Source organism: Peromyscus maniculatus, chromosome 4 (assembly GCF_049852395.1).
Source record: "Peromyscus maniculatus bairdii isolate BWxNUB_F1_BW_parent chromosome 4, HU_Pman_BW_mat_3.1, whole genome shotgun sequence".
NCBI lineage: Eukaryota > Metazoa > Chordata > Mammalia > Rodentia > Cricetidae > Peromyscus > Peromyscus maniculatus.
In genome coordinates, this window is record NC_134855.1 from 125,390,969 (window position 1) to 125,412,144 (window position 21,176).

General features: G+C 53.9%; 1 protein-coding gene and 1 long non-coding RNA gene across 2 annotated transcripts; one reads left to right on the forward strand and one right to left on the reverse strand.

The window, feature by feature from the left end:
* Nucleotides 1-9,107: 9,107 nt before the first annotated feature.
* Nkx2-2 (NK2 homeobox 2) lies at nucleotides 9,108-20,061 on the reverse strand. Its single transcript, XM_006984482.4, has 3 exons — nucleotides 19,839-20,061; nucleotides 11,511-12,206; nucleotides 9,108-10,573 (listed from the first exon to the last, which is right to left on the reverse strand). Exons 2-3 carry the CDS (start codon nucleotides 11,767-11,769, stop codon nucleotides 10,011-10,013), a joined length of 822 nt encoding a protein of 273 aa, XP_006984544.1. The 5' UTR covers nucleotides 11,770-12,206; nucleotides 19,839-20,061; the 3' UTR covers nucleotides 9,108-10,010.
* LOC121828881 (uncharacterized) lies at nucleotides 14,979-19,844 on the forward strand. The gene is made up of 3 exons (XR_013050821.1): nucleotides 14,979-16,431; nucleotides 17,394-18,273; nucleotides 19,595-19,844. It is a non-coding gene; the product is annotated as an uncharacterized LOC121828881 (long non-coding RNA).
* Nucleotides 20,062-21,176: the final 1,115 nt, after the last annotated feature.

Consider the following 21,176-nt stretch of genomic DNA (forward strand, 5'->3'; position numbering starts at 1 on the left):
GGTGCCATACTGCTCAGAAGCACACTTCATAGTGAGGACAGAGAATCCATTGTACAGAGAGCCCAAAACTGGATCTCTGCAGGTAACTGACCCGGAGAAGCTTAAGTCTCAGTGCCGAGCAGAGCCACCTGGGCGACTGATGCAGTCCACCTCCATCTTGGCAAGTTTCTGAAGGTTTTTGGCAAAAAGGTCCCCTCAGTGGGTGTCCTCACTGTGATATTTTTGGAACTGTATGTTTGAGCACAACTGCTTGGATGAGCTCCCAAATCTGTAGGCTTTCCCGGTGCTTTGGGGACTCTGGAGAAAAGAACTGCTAACCTGCTTCTCCTGGATGTCCAGCAGCAGCAGGACAGCCCCACAGCAGCAAGAGAATACGGAGGAGGATATAAGAAGATCTGCAGGGCAACAAATGATAACATGGGGGAGGCCAGAGGAGGCAGAGGAGGTGAGAGAATAAGAAGCAAGTGTCAGAGATGATGTAGGAAATAAGATACCCAGGAGGCCAGAAGATCAGCAGGAGAGCAGATATGGAGGGAGTGAGAGGAAATGTAGGTGGCAGCCAGAGGAGAGACAAACCACCTTGCTCTCCTTGCCTCAGCATGGATCCTGCCCACCATGATCTCTCCACCAGGCTACCATCTCTTTCTTTTCAATGAAGAGTACACAGGTGAAGAGGAGAAAACGTCTAAGGTAGTAAGTTGCCCATGACTCAGGAAATAATCCCACATCCATGCACATGCACACAACCCTAGTTAAACTTGGTGGGTTTTTTTTTTTTAAATTATATTTTAAAAATTATGAAAGTGGAAGAGAAATGTGTTGAGGGTTCCGGAGGGGGATGAGAGGTAAGTGTGTAGAAATATGATCAAAACAATTATATAGGTTTTAATGTTGTTAAAGAGTAAGTTCAAAATTACTTTAAAAACAAAAAAACGACACAAAGATGTCTAAGGTAGAGACACGTTCAGGGCTGGCCTGCAGGCGTTCCCCGTACAGTCGGTGGGGGCTGGCAGCATGAAGACGGGGTGCTTTTGCCAAGAGAATGATTTCTTACCTGTGGAGGCTGAAGGTCTGAGGTGCCAGGAGGGTCGGCTTCTCCTGAGGCCTTGCCCAAGCTTGCAGACTGCGTCTCCTGCCTTGTCTTCCCTGGGCTTCCTCCTGACCGTGTGACCTAATGTCCACCAGATGACCAGTCTCAATCAACTTACCTCGTTAAGGACTCTCTTACCAGGGGCTGGAGATGTGGCTCAGTGGTGAAGAGCATGTGTGGCAGAGGACCCAGGTTCAGTTCCCAGCACCCACATGGTGGATCACAACCATCCTCAACTTCAGTTCCAGGGTTATTGGAAGAACTCTTCTGTTCTCCATGGACACCAGGCATGTATATGATGCACAAACATCTATACAGGCAAAACACTAGCACATAAGATAAAATAAATCCTTAAGAAAATAAATGTGAAACACTTCTTCTGCTTATAGCCACTCACATTCTAAGATCCCATGCGCTAATTCTTTTTTTTTTCTTTTTTTTTTTTTTGGTTTTTGGTTTTTTTGAGACAGGGTTTCTCTGTGTAGCTTTGGAGCCTATCCTGGAACTCGCTCTGTAGATCAGGCTGGCCTTGAACTCACAGAGATCTGCCTGCCTCTGCCTCCCGAGGGCTGGGATTAAAGACGTGCACCACCACCGCCTACCTGGGTTAATTCTTCAACCAACTCATTTTGCAGTGTGCAGCTCAGCTCCTTCCTCTGCCTCTGTAGCCTCTTCTGAGGAATCAAGTTGGCTCTTTGGTGATTATCGAAAGTGACCACACAGGCCAGACTTCAGAGAAGTCACCTGAATACCAGATGTTCTGGACCTAGAACTGACCAACGGAGCTCTGCAGACTGAAGGGTGCCTCGCTGACCTGCTCACACCCTCTCTCATGACAGGAGCTGAGCTGGAGAGGGTGGGAGCTGGCGAGAGAGGAACAGACAGATCACTGATCTTGAGGGAACAGAATCCTGCCCAAGAGTGGCTGTGTGGGTGCAGGACACCAGAGAGACCAATCAGCAGCTTGTCTCCATTTCCCTCATCACATTTGCCTGGGGCCATTGCTTCCTTGCTAGCCAACCATCTAAGAAATGTGGTGGATGCTCACTGTGCCGGAGCATGTGGTATGATGTGACGGTGGATTACAGCCAAGTAGTGGCCTCTGAGAAACCAACATCAAACCCACGATGAGGGCAGCGGAGGCACTAAAGTGAGCCAGAGAAGGGAAGAGTATATGACTACATAAGAAGTCTCATAAGCAGCCTGCCTCTGAGGGCCACTGGGATCCATGCCACCAGGGACCTCTGTGGAACATGCCTCACGGTCATCTACCCGGGGCAAGGATATTGGACTTTTGATTTGCCACCTGTACCTGCAATTGGCTGGAGCCTATGAGCTTCCTGGCACTGCCCTGTCCTGTCCCCTGTCCTGGAGATAGCCCCCTTTGCTTCTCTTTTAGGCATAGACTTGGCACCAGGAAGCCACCCCCCCCAATGCCCCCATGAGAGTTGATGGGCCCAGTGATGCTGCACCCGTAGTGGACTCTGATTCTTACCCAGATTGTGTTTCCTGTGCCTGGAGGAGCACTGTGCACTGGCTGTGTGCACCAGAGATTTCTGAAAGGCACCTTCAGGTGGTCAGCTATGTGGTGTGCCTCTCCTATAACACACACTTCCCCTATAAACCTAGGCCCCCCTATTTGATGTGCATTATATAGAAACAGCCCAGCTTTCAGCACACACAGATGGGACCATTCCTCTGATGTGTGGTTAGCAAAATTAGACCCAAGAACGTGTTAAAACTTTTCTTCTTTACCTCACACTAATTAAAAGATAAGCCCTTAATTAAAGAGAGGAGACCAACTGGCGCTGAAATAATTGTATTTATGATACTTCTGTCATTCTGGGAGTGGGGTTGAGGAAGTGGCTAGTGTCATCAGAAGCGAAGAGATAGAAGGCCTCAGGACCAGGACAACTCAGGGCATGGCCCTCTGATAGACCCTCCACCCCTCCTTCATTTACCCTTTATTAAATTTAGTTAATTTTGGTGTTCGTGCTTTGGGGACTAAAGCCTAGTTTCCACAGGACACTTGCTGGTCCAGAATGGCCACCTGTCCCCCAGTAACAGGGCTTGAGAACACGTTCTTCAATGGTTCCTGGACCAGGACAGCCCTGAACTTCTGGACTGGATCCTTGTGTGGCTGCTAACGAGGACCTGGCAGCCACTTCCCAGCTAATTCTGCAGAACAGGAGGGAGTTTTCACCCCCAATTCCTGCCCAGTCTTCTCCGGAGATGGGACGGAATGCCTCTAGAGGCTTTTTCTTGTTCCTCTGGTTCATGTGTGTTGAGAGTGTAACCTCTCAGAAACCCGGTGTTATGTGTCGGATGCATTGAGTGTCACCATCAGACAAGAGGCACCTGCGAGGTGCTTTTGCTGGGAGTCGATGGTAGTGACGACAGAGACCTGCCATTCACTCTTACCACTTTATGAAGAAAGGCCCCAAAACACTACAGGTGTGAAAGAAGGAGAAATAGAAAGAAAGAGGTCCCTCCTGTGGCTTCCAGTTAATTATCAGGTTTTTTTTTATTAGAATAAATCACATTTTCCTGGTACAAGGGAACATTTCGGAGGGGTGGAAAGAGTATATGCCCCGATTGTGGCGGTGGCAGGAACAGAGATGTTTGGCATCAGCAAGGAGGAAGAATGAAAGAAAAAGGCTGGATGCCATTAACCTCTTCATCACACTCCAGGGAACAAGCACAAAGCCAAAGAATTGTAATTCTTTCTTGGGCATTACAGTCCTACTGTAAAGGGACCCTACCCAGACATCCCTCAAATCCACAGATGTCCAACCACGTTCCCAGGCCTGTGTCATCGCCCGACCTGAAAGTCTTTTCTTATCCAATCGCGCCACCCTGCGGACATTATGGGCACCGCAGCCTCGGTCCCGGCAGCCACCCCGTCGGTTTTGAAAGGCTGACTTAAGAAAGAAAGTAAAGAGATCAGCTTCTGGAGTTACAAGGGGCATTGCATATTTTGGGGGGCGGGGGGATGAGCAGTGCCAATTATTGGGGAGATGACGAGGAATATAATATTCTTGGCTCCCGGTCGACTGCTCTACCTCCAACTTCTTGGAAAGGCACCCGGCTATGGGTGGAGGTGGAAGGCATCCGCACTCTTGTATCTTTTTCTTTCCGGATTCCCCACCCCTCACGGCATCCTCTGCGTTTAGTTTAGGCCTTGGCACAGAGTTGGGGTACTTTTAGGGAATGGGATGTTCCTGCCTCCCGCTACAAGACCCCAAAGCATCGGCGCGGCGTCCCCCCCTGGTGGCGAGACCACACTACTGCTCGGCTTGCGGTGTGAAGGCAAAAGCTCCCGTTCCACGCCTTTCCGGACTGTAAGATGCACCACAGCCTAATTAGATTTGAGGGATGAACAGGAGCACCTAGAGGCGAAATTACTTGGTGGCCAAAAGGTGAAGGTCTCTTCTTTCTAGTATCTCCCGCTAAATGGGGTAAAGGATTGGACTGAAGTCAGAATCTCTCTGGACTCTCCCAAAACTTGGACACCGTCCATTATTACACTCTTACAGAGCTACCTGCTTCGCGGTCATCTACAGTGGTCCGGGACAGCTCAGGATCGGGGGTCGGCGCCTGGGCGCCACAAGCGGGAATTCCCAAGAGCTCAGCACATTGCTGGCCCACTGGACCAGTTTGTTGAGGTTTGTGGGGTGGGGACTGAAGAGAGCGCAGAAATGGAGGGAAGGAAGAACTACAACCCAGAAAACGGAGGATGTGCAAATGGAGATGTCCCTTGAGGACGCTCACTTGCTAGGCCACCCAGACAAGTGCAGATAGAGGCTATGGTCAGATTCTAACTCTAGTTCCGAGCCCGACTCCTCGTCGGCCTGCTTACCGGGCTTGGACCTGGGACTGCGCTTTGGTGGAGGGCAGCTGGGGGTCTCCCGGAGTGGAACTGAGTCCGGCTGCGTTCCAGAGACAGAGGGACTCCGTGGGTCCCTTAGCTCCTCGTAGGAGAAAAGCGCTCGGACGCCTCCTAGCGGCGACGCGCGAAAATCCTAGCTTTTCCCACCCCACGTGGTTCGCTGAGCAGAGGAAAAATTCGCTTGCAAGGCCTCTTTTCCGCACTTGCTCTGATGGCGGCGCTGAGACCTATTCGCCTCTTTTAATAACGATGCCCTGGGAGGGGAAAAAAATAGAGGCTTTAAAAATCCAGACTCTGTGTGTGTGTGTGTGTGTGTGTGTGTGTGTGTGTGTGTGTGTGTGTGTGTGTGTGTGTGTGTGTGTGTGTCGGGGCGTTGGTGAAAGCAATAAAACTCAGATCGCTTCCTTGCGAGATAGCGGCAGCTATAATGCTCCGAGGGGATCAGGGTTTATTTGCAGATCCTGGATAAAAGATGATATATCGACGAGGTTTAGAGTGTCACTGCGCCTGGCCTCTCGGGAAGCCACAAGTACATATTTCCTGAAATACCACCCAACACAATATCTAATCCAATGCCACTTAAGCACTGGGAGGGAACGCCGGCATCCCACAACTTTGCACCCAGCTTTTCAGTTCGAGGTGGAGAGAACCCACCCCTCCCTGGTGGGGTCTAGGCCACCTCAACGCTCCTTCTCTGGCCCTTGTCTTTGGTCCAAGTGATCACTAAACGATGGGCCTTAATAAATACGTTTGAGAAATGTCCTTATGCTCCGCAAATATTGGATTAGCTTTTCAATGACCAGGCTCTTGAAAAGGCTGGAGAAATCCACGCCAGGTCTCAACTAAGCCCAACAGTCAATAGGTAAGGAAAATAAGTTATTTCCCTGGTGGGAGCGGGGGATGTTGAGAAGGGGGTGCCTGCTCTGTGGAGTTATCTACCACGATGGAGGTTCTAACGGAAGAGGAGAGGGGAACAGAACTTTAAGTAACTTGACATTTTCATCAATTCAGTGGTGCTCATTCAAGTCGGGCTTTCTGCAGAGAAACACGTCTACCTTTTATTTCCACAACCCTGTCTGAACTCTTTTTGATTAGAAAATATGCTGCTTATTTGGGTGATGTTTGTGGGGGTAGAACCAACTTAGACTGCTTAGGGAAGGCCACCCCGGGTGTGTTCTTTCTAAGCACTGCTCTGTACAGGAGACATTGAGAATTAAGGAGAGGGTCTCTTCAGGTGAAGACTGTGGAGTAAGTTTCTGAACAGGCTCTCCCTGGCACTAAGACGCCAGAAGGCTATACCTCCGTAGTTCAACTAAGAAGGTGTCCCTCAGCTGGCTTTGATAATCAAGTGATTCTGACTGATGCAAGGTGCCTGGGGACTGGCTGCTGTTGCAGTCTGGCTGGGCTGAGCAGACCTCTTGGGCCTTTCCAGAACTATGTGGGAGCCTCTTTGAACCACTAGGCTGTGAGTGCAGGAACACAAGGGACTGGGTTTGCATAGACCCTGAAGCCCAGAAGCCCTAGTCAGAAAAATCACTAGGCCCTGGGCACCCCAGGCCTGTCCAGTGGCTTCAGCATGGGGTACCTGGCTAGTGGAAGCCTTGCTGCTGTCATCTCAGATAGAGTGCACACCAGGGGCCCAAAGCGTGTGTGTGTGTGTGTGTGTGTGTGTGTGTGTGTGTGTGTGTGAGAGAGAGAGAGAGAGAGAGAGAGAGAGAGAGAGAGAGAGAGAGAGAGAGAGAGAGACTGAGACTCTGTGTGTCACAGGGGCCTAGGCGGGGCAAGCGCCCTCTGAAGCCATCAAAGACAGGGTGGCTTTTTTCCCCTCCTCCATCCTCCTCCCCAATAGATATAGCACGAATTTTTAATGCGTCTTCCTTTCACAGACAACAATACAGGGTTTGAAAGCCGGACACAATTTGGGTTTTGTGCGGGTCCCTCCTCGCGCTCCCTCGGCCCAGCTGGCCATATGGAATCCAGCATGGAGTCCGCGGATGACAAAGGGACCCAGTGACAGGCCCAACAAAACCCCAAGGAGACTTCTGCCTGACTCCGGGATTCACTGCCCGCGATAAGCGCGCTGAATGGTGCGGGTGGGGGGCTGGGGGGGGGCTTCTCTCTCTTCCCCTCTCTGTCCTCTGCGATCCTTTCTCTGTCCCCTTTTAATATGCACGCCTCTAACAGCTCCAGCTCCCAGCTTTCCCATTGTGCGGTTTTGTGCGGCCCTCTGTAGATTGGGCGAAGATAGACTGCCGAAGCGGACCCCGCGCGGGGTGCGCTCCCAGGGCGCTAGGGTTAGGGCCACACAGGGCTCCACGGGCGCTTTTATTGACTCCTTAGGGACCCGAGGACAGAGAGGGGCGGGCACAAGACCCACCTCCCGGGACACACACTGAGAGCGCAGGCCTGTGGGCCTTAACCTGCCAGGCAGTGGAAACCTGCAAGAGTTTGGGCCTTTGCACTCCCCTGAAGGTCGGGGAGGCTCTTGGGATTGTTTGTAGCAGAAAGCCTGGGCCTGAAACACTCAACACTTATCCCTCCAGGGCTGCCCATTAGACCTCCCGACAACCCCGCAGGCCTGGGGCTTAAGAGAAGTTGCACTTGGGCTAGTGAGTGGTTGATTCTAGGGCAGGTTGGGCATCTGCCTTTCATATCGCACAGCAAAGCATAGGCAGTGAATTCTCTGGCTTTTACAAACAGCAAAACAAAACCCCACAGTTTCCAAGCTTGTGCATAGAACAAAGGGAGACTTTTCAGCATTTAGGAAAACTGTCCCCTTCCCAGAGTTGAACCGGAGATAGGAAAGGACCTGTAGTGGGGTATTAGAAAGACTCTGGCGCCCTCAGTGACGGGTGTGTGTGCACAAGGCAGAATAAAGTGTAATCACGTCCCTGGGTGTGTAGTGCAGATTTGGTCACAAGGATAATCATGTTTGCTTTAGATATTGAATTAAATCTGATCACCAACTGGAGGGAGAGAGAGAGAGAGAAAAAAAAAATCAACTGGGATGTCTCCTTTTGCTCACCTCCTCCTTAGCCCCAGTCTCAATGCTGGAGCTCCGGAGGACCAAAGACACTATATCCAAATAGACTGACTTCCAATCTCGCGCATCTCAGCAATTGCTGGGTTCTGACTCACGCAGCCGGCCGCGAGTGAGACAGAGCAGAAGGGTGTGTGCTCTGCCTGGCTCTCAGGACCGTGTGTGCTCCAGCACTAAGCAACTAGATGCAACCTACCGGAACCCTGACGGTGAGAGTTCCTCCCTACTTCAACCTCTACTTTCTAACCATTCACCCAGAGCCACGACCAAGAAACCAGGAACTACGCGCGGTGAGACCCAGCTCCAGGGGATCCTGTCCCAGACGAGAAGGACAGAAGGACGTAAAAGATGGAGCATCAGTAGTGAGAAGGCTGGGTTGCCTAGCGTCGCCAGTGGCTCTCTTCCCTGGCTCCCAGGGCCAAAGAATTTGGAGGAGGGACCAGGAACACCTGGTTGTGAGCCTCAAAATGCCCAATCTTAGCTCTCCCAACCCTCTCCCCCGGCGCCCGGGCCTTGAAGAGGTCAGCTAGGCCTCAACTTGGTACACAGACATTGAAAAAGAAGTGCAAAGTAAAGAGAAAGCCGTCAGACTCAACCTCAGATGCCCCCCCCCCCCTTAGCAAGGGGTAAATCAAACGCAGCGAAGTGAAAGCCATCCGTGAAGTGTAGTGGCTTCAACAGCTTTTCAGGCTGAAGGAGCCACTCGTAGATTTGGGCGAGTGAGGGGGGCTTGTTCTCCTTGTTTGGCGTTACCCAAAGTCACTTTTCCTCCCCCTGTTGGGGATTCAGAGAGCGCAGAGAAGCCCTCGAGCGCCAGGGCCAACAAGGACTTTGGACCACCGGCTAGCAGGCTGAAGGCCAAGCTGTTCCTGTACTGACTGTCCGGTCTGTCCGGAAGAGGCCTATCCCGGGCGCTGCTCCACCGGCTGGGTACCTGGGGCCCCTGGGCTGGAAGAAGAAACACCAGTACCAGCCCGGAATACAACCCGCCCAGACTCCAAGCTTAATGCTCCCCTCCCCTCCCTCCACCGGCAGGGAGACACAGTCAAACAAACCGGAGAACTGGGCTTGCTTTTTTTTTTTTTTTTAAACACAGGATTTTTATTAAAATTCTTATTTAAAAAAATTGAAAGCTTTCAGCGCCCGGCGCTCTTAGGGAACCACGCGAAACTTCTGAGTTCCAAGCTCCGGGGCTCAGGATCCGGAAAATGGGGCCGGGGGTGTCTCGCCTACACATGTTTTCCTTTTCTCATAGTTGAAAAAATGTTTGCATTGAACAAATTAAAAACAAAAAGAAAATTAAAAAAAAAAAACGGAGGCAACTCAAACATAACCCATCCAGAACAAACGACAAAGAGAGCGTTAGGCCTGGTGAGGACACAGGCCCATCCAGAAGGTCATTTGGCAACGATGATCACCAGCGATATTTACAACGAAGAGCGAAATCTGCCACCAGTTGTGGGAACGTATACATGGCCATAAATATTTAGCATTTTCTTATATAAAAAAAGAAATCCTCTATATTTTAAAGTGTTCTCCACTTGCTTAAGAAGGCTGACAATATCGCTACTCACACAAACATATTTTACAAAATTCACGAAAGCAGTGCGGGGGGGATGGGGGCTGGTCCTTTCTCTTTTCAAGTGACGACGACGTTAACGTTGGGATAGTTGGGTCCCCTCGGGGAGAGGCAAAGAAGCGAAGCTGCGCAAACATTCTGTAAACACGACTTAAGAGTTCTGTCCTCTCCAAAGGTTCCACGGAGAGAGGGATCGGGCAGAGTCAGTAGATGGAATCTGCCACTCTGAGGAGGCACAGGCAACCTCCCGGTGCCTCCTCAACTGAGCCTAGGTCGGCTCGACTCTATAATAATAATTATTATAATAATAATACCAACAACAACAACCGTGGTAAGGATCGAGTCCTCCTCGCCACTGCCGCCGCTGGGGTGGGGCCAGGGCCTCCGGCCTCGAGTCCTGGAGGGGCGGCGCTCACCAAGTCCACTGCTGGGCCTGGACCAGGGGGTGAGCTGTCGGGTACTGGGGGGTGCTGGCCGAGCTGTACTGGGCGTTGTACTGCATGTGCTGCAGCGACTGCGCGCTGTAGGCGGAAAAGGGGATGCCTGCCTGGAAGGTGGCAGCTGCCAGGTCCTGGGCTTTGAGCGCGTGGCACGGTTTGCCGTCCCTGACCAAGACCGGCACGGCCACACGGCGCGGCGAGGGCAAGGGTGTCACCTCCATACCTTTCTCGGCCCGGGCACGCTTCATCTTGTAGCGATGGTTCTGGAACCAGATCTTGACCTGCGTGGGCGTGAGGCGGATGAGGCTGGCCAGGTGCTCGCGCTCCGGCGCCGACAGGTACCGCTGTTGCCGGAAGCGCCGCTCCAGCTCGTAGGTCTGCGCTTTGGAGAACAGAACTCGGCGCTTCCGCTTCTTGCCTGCGTCCCCCCCGCCGCCCGGGGTCTCCTTGTCATTGTCCGGTGACTCGTCAGCCGAGGGCTCTGGGGACTTGGAGCTGGAGTCTTGGGGGGGAGCGCTGGCCGCCAGCCCGTGCACTGGGTGGGGTGGGAGGGGGAGAGAAGCGCATCAGGCGCCTGGAGGCCAAGTGCCACCTGGGCCACCCGGAGCCCCAGGGATCTTCCGTGGGCCTGTGGCCCTGGACAGCCCAGACCCACTGCCTTTGCGGTAATCTCCGCCCGGCTCCGCGCCCGAGGAAGCCGTCGGGGGCCGCTAGGGTTCAGAGGAGAGTCTGCGCAGTGGGGGCTCTGAGGTTCAAGTTTCTAGGGGTTCACACACTATGAGGAGAATTTAGCGCGGGGTAGAGTGTGGGCGATCATTGAGGGTTAAGGGCTCCGGCCCCCTTAAACCGTTTCCTCTCTGGAGAGACGTGGGCAGATTTTTAAGAGGAAAACCTCACAATCCCAGCATTGATGGTCTTGGCGGGGTAAAGCAGATTTGGGGGGCTTTCGCTTTTGGTTTCCGGCTTTCTGGACACACACACACACACACACACACACACACACACACACACACACACACACTCGCCGCCTCGCGCACCACACAGTTTCTTTACAATCATGCAGCGGCAGGATGAGCTACTTAAACCCGAAGCCTCCTCCATCCTCCATCGCTAGCCGGACCCTGACCGCTGGCTAGCTCTAGGGAGCGGAGCCAAATCCTCTGGGCCATCGGAGTCCAGGGGACTCCGGCCAGAGCCATCAGTCCGGTTGACATCTCTAACCAGCCTTTAGGAAGCATCTCTGTTCTCTGCTTTTAATTCCTCAGGTGGAAAAAAAAATATGACATCAAGTATTCTGCAGGGACTGGGGAGAGGGATGTCTAGCGAGGAGGTAAACGTTTCAAAATCTAGGGATCCGGGGTGGTGACTTGGACCGTAAATGGCTCCTTCCCCTCCACTCCCAGCGTCCACCCAGGCTACTGCCTCAGCCATGGAGGCATCCACAGCCCTTGCGGCCAAGTTTCGCTACTTACGGGAGTACTGGAGGCCCTCGGTGCTGGCCAGCCAGCGAGTGTAGGGGTTGTCGTTGCTGTCGTAGAAAGGGCTCTTAAGGGGCAGGCTCTGCACCGCGTCCAGGGCGCCCTGCCCCAGCGGCCCGGCCCTCTTGGCGGGCTCCGGCCCTTCGCTTTCCTCCTCCGGCCCTTCGGCCACAGAGCCTTCCTCATCGTTGGTGTCCGGAAGGTCCAAGATGTCCTTGACTGAAAACCCCGTCTTTGTGTTGGTCAGCGACATGGTTCCGGACCCCGCAATTTATGCCGCAAAGTTGTAGCTTCACTTGGTCAATTCTTGGTACTCCCCAGCCCGGGCGGGCGGGGGAGGGGGGGTTAAGGGAAGGAATGGGGGAGGGATGGGGGGATGGGTTTTAATTATTGGGATAATAATTATTTAAAATGAGAGGAGGACACTGTGGGAAAAGGGAAGAGGGAAAAATAATAAAGTCCACCCGGCGCCTCTCTCTTCTCAGAAAGCACGCGGAAATGTACGCAGTGACTGGCGGCCTGCGCGCCCAGCGTCGCGCGGCCTCAGTTTGTAACTCCAGGAGAGGTGCCAAGGTGCCGTCAGCTCGGGCTCCGGCGGCCGCTCCGCGCGCGGTGGCGGCTGGTGGCGAGGAAAAAATGGGCCATTGCCCGAGCGATCAGTCCATATAAGGCTGGGCTCCACTCACGAACCTGGGGAGGGGGGAGGGGGAGAAAGAGGGAGGGAGGAAGGGAAGGAGGGGGATCGAGGGAGCGAGAGAGGGGTGAAAAAAAAAAAGGGGGAAGAGACATTAAAAACGCAAAGGTTGGCCACGTGTGGGCGGGTCTTGGGAGTCAAGTGGATGAAGACAGTATTTGCAGATGTGAAATTGTGGGTTTTGGGGAGCTCTGCGCTCCCAGCCAACGGCCCTCTAGAGCAAGATGAGAGGTGTAACGTGTCAATTAATTGCAAAGATGGGGAGAGCTTTTTTCCTCTCTCAGTATTTACATACAAAGGGCCACCACGTCGCTCGCGAGTCCACACACTTGAAAGGGCCGTTTTAACAAATTGCATCTTAAGGCGGGGGTGGGGGGGTGGGGGGGGACGACGACGACGACGAGGACGCTGGGGTGAGAAAGAAAACAAAACAGAAAGGAACAGGAGGAGGGAAAAAAGAATCCTCTTTAACATTCACCGGTTCCTACCTCCCCACGACCCGCGCGCACCCCCCCCCCCCCCCACACACACCAGCTAGCCAGAAAATTGGCGATTTGTGGCGCCTTTGGAAAAGGGGGAGGGGTGACGGCTGAGCCGCTGAAATCTCTCCTTCCCATCGCTGGTGGTTCCCTAAACAAGATCCGGTTCAAATGGCAAGAGCCCAACTTCTGTAAGCCTCCTAGGTCAATATTTTGGTTGAAGCTTAAGGATGAGTACTAGAAATGACAAGTCAAGTAATTGATTCTAGTTAACCGCGAAAGAGCTGGAAACCCAGGAGAGGAAAAGGCTTGGACCTGCCAGAGCTACCACTAGAGAACCCACCCCCCTCCGAAGGCCCTTTATTTGCTAAAGACTCATTTATCGCCCCCCCTCCCCGCCCCCAATTTCCTTGCAGTAGAGGAGGACTCGAGGTTCACAGTCTGCTCTGCGGGCAGTCCAGGGAAGGGAGGGGCGGGAACCTGCCTCTCGGTCTGTGGGGCCGGGTTCGGACCTGCGCCCCAGAGCCGTTGGCCTGGGCTTATTTCCGGGCTTATTCCACCGTGTGGAAGGGAGAGCTGAGAGCCTCGGTCCCTTCCTACCTTTTATAATCCTGGCCTCTCTGGCCCAGCTACTACTCCAGCCTTCAGCTAAAGGTGGAGAGGCCGAAGTGTGTGTGTGTGTGTGTGTGTGTGTGTGTGTGTGTGTGTGTGTCCGATCCGGGTGAGGACCCAGAAAGCCACCGAGAGGAGGTTGGAGGACTAGTGGTTGCTGCTGCGTTTTCTCTTGAGTTTCCTTCTGCCTTGCAAATCCTTTAGTTTCTCCCGTTTTTGCTTTCCTCGGAGAGCGTGCTGGGAGAGCACACTCCGGCTCCCAGCTAGCATTCGGTTAGTGTGAACTTTCCAACAACCTCTTTCAAACCTGGGAACCGAACTTCCCTGACTCGGGAAGGAAAATGCTGTATCTCACACACCCTTCATCCAATTTAAGTTTAGGAGATGTGAGGCTGGGAAGGAAGTTTGCTACCTACTGTTTGTACACCTCACCTAGCGTCAGGAGTGGACTTAGCCTCAAGGTGTGTGTGTGGGGGGCAGAGAAGATCAGGCTTGGGCCTTTTCTTTCCAATTGTCCCTGCTTGGGCCTTTTCCCCCCAACTGTCCCTGCTTGGAATGCCTTAGCCCAGGGGAAGCGGAGTGCTCCAGAGCTGAATCCTCCTAGCGCACAGCTGCTTGGGCCACGGCGGCCCCCCTATCACCCCCCGGTTTCCAGAGCCCTGTGACAGCGCTTCTCTCCGAGCTGCTCAGCGGCTTTCTGCAGCTCTTGCTGCCTCGCCCCCAGTATGTGACGTGGGTGACAATGGCCCAGGTTGGAGCGAGCCCCACGTCGGCGCGTCCTGGGTGGTCGGACCCGGGCAAACACAAATACAAACCGATTGCTAAGCTGCGGACAATGAGCGAAATGTAGACAAATGTCCCGCTCCCGTTGGAAGCCTTTGTCCAGGCCCGGTTTTTGCATTTATTTCAGTGGCGAAATAATACATGATTGACGCTCTCTTTCAATGTGTCCTAACTGTTTGGAATAAATCTAAGGTTGTCCCTAGTTGTCATGGCATTCAACCCTTTTCAATGGACCTATCTCTTCATTCATTTCTGAATCCGTCCACAATATTAAGGAAACCCCTTCATGTCGACGGTCCCCATTCCTCTTTCTCCTAGTTTTTCTTTTCTTCTTTCTTCCTCTTTTTTTCCTTGGCAAGAATTAGTATCTGGTTTGAAACGTGTTCCTCAAACTTACAACTCTCTGTGTCTTTTCCCCGCCCCCTCTTCTCCTTTTTCCAGCGTCTTTCTCAGTTTTCCTGCCTGTTGCCTCTCCCTCCCTCCCTCCCTTCAGACTGGGGCTCACTGCCTGGCTGCGTGGGAGGAGAAAAGTCAGCTTTCCAGAAGTGGGGAAGAACCCAATTTGGATCCAGGGCCAGGGTGGGCTTGCTACACTCTTGTTACTCAGTGGCTAACCAAATATCGGGAGAAATAGTTTCTCAGCTCAAGCATTGCAGGAAAAAAGCCCTCTCCCTTTGTTCCTGCTCTTCCTTGTCTGTCTTAGAGGAGGGGACTTCCTTGGAGACCAGGGAGCCTCTGCAGGAGTGGGATGTGGGGCAAGAGCACAGCTTGGATGGACCAGGCCAATTCTCGGACTGGGTAGAAAAGGAATCCTTTATGGTTGCCAATCTCAGAGCCACCTTTAAGTCTTTGGCGTGGATGTTCTCCTGGGAGTCACCTGGAGCCTGCCCATTCCCTTGGCTTAGAACTACATAGTTCTCTATAGTTCCCAACTTTGCTCTCCCTTTCACTAGGCATAGTGGGCCTTTTTTCTGGGAAGCAATCAGTGGCTATTGACTATGCCCCCTTCCCTGCAAAGTGCACCAGAGAACTATTTGTTTTTCTAAGGAAATCCTGGGAATTGATGGTGGGGAGGGAGTGTTGGCCTGGGCGCTTTGAGACAGACACCCCTCAGCCCCAGTTCACTGAGGCAGCTCAAATTCCCAAAGGCCGTGGCTGCCAGTAGGTTCACCAAGACCTGCTCTTGGGTCTCAACTAAAGGGAATCACAAGGCAGCTCAGCCTTTTCTGGAGTACCTGAGGGCTTATCCTCCCCCTGCCCACTCAGGCAGCCACCTGGCTTTCCCCCAGCTCCACTCTCACCCTTTGAACCGGTTTTTGCAGGTCTGAGGGCACCTGACAGCTAGACCAGGAAGGCCAGAGAAGCTCAGCCCTTGCCTTTAGCTGTGACTTACTACAGCAAGACCTGCACTACTGTCTTCTCCTAGGGGACCCTGGGAGTACTGTTTCTCACCCCTTCCTGGCCCTGGGGTTTCCTCGTCTGCTTCCAAAGCGCTAACATTTGCAATTGAAAAGGCAAAGGAAGCCCGCTGGGATGCTCGTAATTGAAGGGGAGAAACTGGGCTTGTTAGAAGAAGATCATAAAATACAAGTCCCCCAGGAATAGCTAGCGGACTATTGGGGAGGCCCATACCGGCGCAGCTGGAGGCCAGAGACAGTTCTCCCGCCTAGATCAAGCTCCATCAGCTTCTAGACTGTGCCGGCTGGGCTTGGGGTCAAAAGAACGGATGGGTCAGAAGCAAAGGCACCTCTTCTATCCAAATTAAACACGCGACTGTTTTCTAAGGACACCCCAAAAGGCCTCCCAGAGAGTCATCGCTAGGCTTTTGGATCATCTACCTGGCAAAATCCCACACATCCAGCAGGGTGAGAGGAAAAAGCTGCGTGCCCCTTCCCCTTCAAAAGAGTCTGGTACAATGTCCTGGCCACCCTGAGCCTGCCAGTTCAAGACGTATGAGTGCCTGCTTGTGCTGGCAGAAGTCTCAACTCTGCAAGGACCTGCGCTAGTCGCTAGTCCTGCCCACGAGGAATTCTTTAGTAAACTCTTTCCAGGCTCTTTGCCTTGAGTCCAGGAAAGTGCCCTCAGGCTTGTGTTTGGGCTCAGCTGCAGTAGAAGGGCGGCCCAGGAGTCTCTTCCCCCTGCTGTTGCAAACGTAGGGAGGGAGTTGAAGTGGGCACAGAAGTTTTCTCCAGAGTGCCCTGGGCTAGAGGAAGACCTGTTTGGCATCTCTTTGGTGAGACGGCGCATACTCCTCTTGGGGTCAACCGGACAGCTGGAGGCCTCCTTCAGGAGCCCCTGGTCTTCATCTTCAGGCTTTCATTCTTCCAACCCTTAGAAGAGGATCTCGGTGAGTTACCAGCGGGAGACCGGAGGAAGGGCCTTTTCTAAGGAAGCTAGAGGGGAATCTTCCTTGGGATGCTTGTGGAGTCGGGGTGGAGGGTGGTCTGGGGGGTCCGGGGCGGCTTCTGAACAGAAGGAAGCGCCGGCTCAGACAGCTAGAGAGAGCGGCCACCGAGCTGAACAATCACTGGAGGCCCAGGAGGGTAGGGGAATGTACACAGGCTAAGTGGCCCCACTCCAGGACAAGTGGCCCTCTAAGTCGGCCGGTGTTTACCTGTTTACTTTCCAGGTAGCTCAAACACGAGCGCCTTTTTCTGCGCTCTGGAGCAAGGGGCCGCCCACCTGCGACCTGCTTTTCCTGGTCTTTCTCACTTCCACTCGGCGGCTTGACGCCCCCTGTTGGGGAGGGGGGGGTGAGTTCTAAACTCCAGCAAACACACCAAGGAAGAAAGGCAGTTTAGCAAGGTCCAAAGAGAGGCTTTGGAGCTTCCACAGGAGCCTCGTTGTCCCTGTACCTATGAATGAGGGAGGTAGCCATCCTTGCATGGCATTCTATTAGAGCCCTCCCCAGACCCCATCTCAGCTGGGCTTAAAGGGCCTTCTGGGACTTTTGAGTTCACATTTCTCCCTTTCAGCTGGTGAAATCTTGTTGGGTAGGTGAGTTCTCCAAGGGAAGTAAGGGTAAATGAAGTCCTAGGGGCGGGGGTTGGGGGTGGGGATGGGAATCTTTGGTGTTTGGATCTAAAGGGGGCAGGCGACCTTGAGGAGCCCAAAGCTTCCCAGTCCTAGGGCACCCCTCATCCTCTCCACCTACAAAAGCACTTTCAATCATTAAAAATACAAGGTCTTTTTCCTTTATTTGGAAACACTGATTTGTTTGACTTCATTTCTCTTCTTCTTCTTCTTCTTCTTCTTCTTCTTCTTCTTCTTCTTCTTCTTCTTCTTCTTCTTCTTCTTTTTCTTCTTCAGAAATTCCCTTGCTGGAGGAGTATGTGGCTGAGCTCTTAGGCCCTGTACATCCCATCGCAGATAACACCCTTCAAGTGGATTAGTTTATTGTCTGGTTAGTGCCAAGGTGCAAGCGGTTTGTCTTCTTCCACTCCCGAAACAAAGCGGCGCACCTTCCTGCTCCAGTGAGGATTAACGGCGCCCATACAAAGGTTTTGTCGGAGGAGGAAGGTTTATTTATCTCAGGCTGGAGGTAGAGACTGGTATGCACTTGAAATAGATGGGCATGGAAAATGGCTCCCATTCTGATTCCTATGAACAGTGATAAAGATAATCTTTTACAAAAAAACCCCGACATCGTTCAAAACAGGCCCCAGGGCGGTTTGGGGGAGAGTTGGGGTTAGAGGAAGTCGGGGTGTCAGCTCAGCTATCCCACGTGAAAGAAATCCTGGCAGTGTGGCCCGGGAGTACCACTCAGCTCCTTTTCTAACCGGGCAAACGTGGGGGGTGCTTGTCGGGAAGTCACTTCTAGCTTCAGTTGGCTAGCTGCCACCTTTGCCCCTGAGGCGAGGAAACCATGGAGGTCACTTGGTATCTGTGCCGCTGGGGGCGGCGGGTTGGGGGAGGGGGGGTCAGCGGAGTGTCGTGTGGATGAACCTCTGTAGGGAGGCCAGAGCGCTAGCAGGGAAGAACCTGTCCCCCCACTAGTTGTGAAGCAGATAGGCCAGAACACCACGGTGAGATGAAAGAGAACAGTCTACTCTGGGTTCTAGCTAAGGTGAGTAGTCCCCTTCCGTCTCTTCTTTAGCGCATATCATGGCATTAACCCTTTAACAGCAGGAAAGGAAAGATGAAGAGAGCCGTCCAGACAAGAGTCCCCTAAGTCAACAAGGTGGGCCAGGTAAGTTTTCTAAGCCCAGGGACAGAGCTCCAATTACTGTTGTAGGAAAAGCTGACCCCCCACCCCCCACCCCCAGCACACACAGTGGCAGACAACCAGAAAAAAACTATGAAAACTAATCATGAGACCTACAGCCTGGGGTCCCCAAGCAGGTAAATGTGGTTGCAGAAGAAAGATAGCGAAGAGAGGCAGCCCCCCCTTTTTTTCTCTGTCAAGGCAAAATATACAACACTTTACCAATTATCTGCCCCCACCAAAGAGAGAGTATCTCCCTAGTATGTAAATTGTCATAGAAATTGGGATTTCTTGTATTAATCGGCCTCATTGTGTGGGCATAAGACCCCGAGGGTATATGTTAGGACTTTGATAAATGCACTTTAATGAGATCTTTGAAAATGCATCCAATAAACTAAGAGGCGAGAAAAGCCGTTTAACTTTCATGGATGTTAAATTGAACACGAAATGTGGCTCCGGGCAGACTACAAAATTTAAAACGTAGCTTTAAGCCCCCCTCGGGCCAAAGGAGCCTTGTTCCAGCTAACCCATTATCATCGCTTATTGGGAAACCAAACGACGCGTCCCCGCGGGCGAACCCCTTTGCTTTATTCCTTAGCACAGCTCTAATGATTAAATATGGTACAATGAGATTACGCAGCATCACTATTGCCTTCAGGAACGTTCTTCCAGCCAAGCCCGACCTTCCCTTGATAAAGGCGATTCCAATGCCGGAGATTCGGGTTTCTCAGGGAAGCAAGGCGCTGAAAGCGCTTCCTTATCTGAATTTACTCCTTAACACGTGACAGAATCATTACCACAGACTTTGGGAACCAAGCTGCCTCTCCTAACCCGTTAGCATTCAGCACTTCAAGCTAGACCAGGCAGGCTGATGGACAACGTAGTCACCCTTGCGAGAGAAATGCACGCTCTCAGTCGGAGCTAAGAGCACGGAAAGCCAGACACGCACCCGCGGGGACCTCCCGCCCAGAGCACAGGGAGGGGGCGACAGGGGCTCTGTGTCTTATCCCTCCAATCTGGGAACCAGAGGTTTCCCAGGAAGCCACGTCCTCCCTCTATCCCAAGTGCCACCAAAGTGGAGAAGGCGCGAGAAGCATAGAAAGGCATAGAAAGGCCTGTTCGTGCGTCTGCGTGCTGGGGAGGGAAGGGCATGGCAGGATCAGTGGAGGTGTCTCCCAGCAGAGACCCTGACTTCAGTAGGCCCCACCAAGGTTCATTTCTGATCCTCTGGCGATCTCTGCTGTCACAAACGAGAACTGTCCAGCGCCCGGTGCGGCCCAGAAGACACTAAGGTCTCAAACTGCAGGTTTTCGTCGTCTCCCCAGCGACCGACCACCGTCTCCGCAGCTCCAGCCCCCAGCCCTGTGGGTCCTTGACTCCGATTCCGCCACTCATCCTCCAGCTCCGCACGGCTCCCGGCCCCACTCGTGTGCCGGTTCCGCCCCAGAAGGAACCCTCCTTTCTCACTAGGCGCCATTTCCAAATTCCTTGGGATTCTGGCCTCTGCTTACCACCCTCAGTCACCAGCGGCGCGCACGGGAAAGACTCACCCCGCAAAGGTGGGGGCCGCGGCGCGTCCTTCCTTACTGCAGCCCGCAAAGTCGGAGAGCCCCGGGGGTGGGGAGGAGGCTGGCGAGGCGCTCGCTAGACGCGCCCGCTCCGCCTCCCACTCCCCGCGCTGTGGGGACAGCACCGCGGCGTCGCGACCGCCTTTATCTAGTCCTCCTCCACCTACCGGGACGCCCCCTCCCGCTGCGCCCTTCCCCCCACCGCAGGCCTCCCAGGCGGGGCCCAAGGGTCTGCCAGGCTCGGCATGGGCGAGGGGGTGTGGTGGCTGTGGGCGCCGCTCCTGCCCACGACACTGGGGGGGGGGGGTGTCCTCCGCACCAGCCCAGCTACTCCCACCCCCCAGGGCAGCCCCACGTGCTGTCAGGTGCGGTCGCAGGAACACCTGGCTTCTGTGGCAGGTAAAACTTTTCCCAACGACAGATGGACTGGAGGAGGAGGAAGAGGAGGAGGAGGAGGAGGAGGAGGAGGAGGAGGAGGAGGAGGAGGAGGAGGAGGAGGAGGCTGGCCCTTCTCGAAAGCCTCCTTCCCCCGAGTGATCAGCCAAGTCCTAGGAGGACTTAAGATGCCTGGGTCTGCCCACCTGCTGCTTCCTGACTTCGTGACTCTGGGACAGAGCCACGCCGCGAGTCCAGAGATGGAGGGGTGGGTCGCCGGGTTGTGAGGGGAACCCCAACCCGAACACAGACCAGCTTGGTCCCAGAGGCTCAGCGAGGTCCCTGCCCGGGATGTGGTCGCGTCCCGGGCGGTAGCAGAGACTCCAGCACCAGTCAGCGCAGGAAGAACAGACAGTCGATTCTAGCAGTGGGAGGGGGCGCCAGGCCTCGTCTGTCGCCCAGTCGCCGCTAGACCGCGACTCCCAGCGCCCCCCGAGCATGCATGCGGGACACGAGCGAGCGGGGGGCTCACCTGGGGCGCGGCGGAGGCGCGGTCCAGACTCGGCTAGCGTGCGGATCCCGGCCCCGGGGACTCCCGGCCTGTCGCTGGGGAGCCTGGAATCGCCGGCTGTGGCGAGCGCCCTCCTCCCGGCTCTGGGCTAGGGCTCCAGCCGCGCTCACCCGCCCGCTCCGGGCCCGCGGCCGCCGCAACCTCAGCGAAGGGGCCGCTCCCCCGCGCAGCGCTCTGTTTGTTTTCCTAGCCCGACTGACGTGAGTCAAAATATTGGCCATATGTTCAGCGGTAATAAATTGGGTATGAGCGCAAACACACTTGGGCTTCGATGGCTCTTTCAGCTGCCACATGGCCGGCCTGGGAGGGAGGGGGCTTCCACCTTCCACCCTGCGGTGGCCCCTTTCCCCCCAATCCGAGGTGGGATTCTTCGG

Bases quoted from the DNA above. Each gene is read 5' to 3' on its own strand.
- Nkx2-2 (XM_006984482.4), bottom strand. From the start codon at position 11,769: ATGTCGCTGACCAACACAAAGACGGGGTTTTCAGTCAAGGACATCTTG. The intron at 10,574-11,510 runs GTAAGTAGCGAA...CACCCCACCCAG, and splicing joins CGAGGGCCTCCAGTACTCCC to TGCACGGGCTGGCGGCCAGC.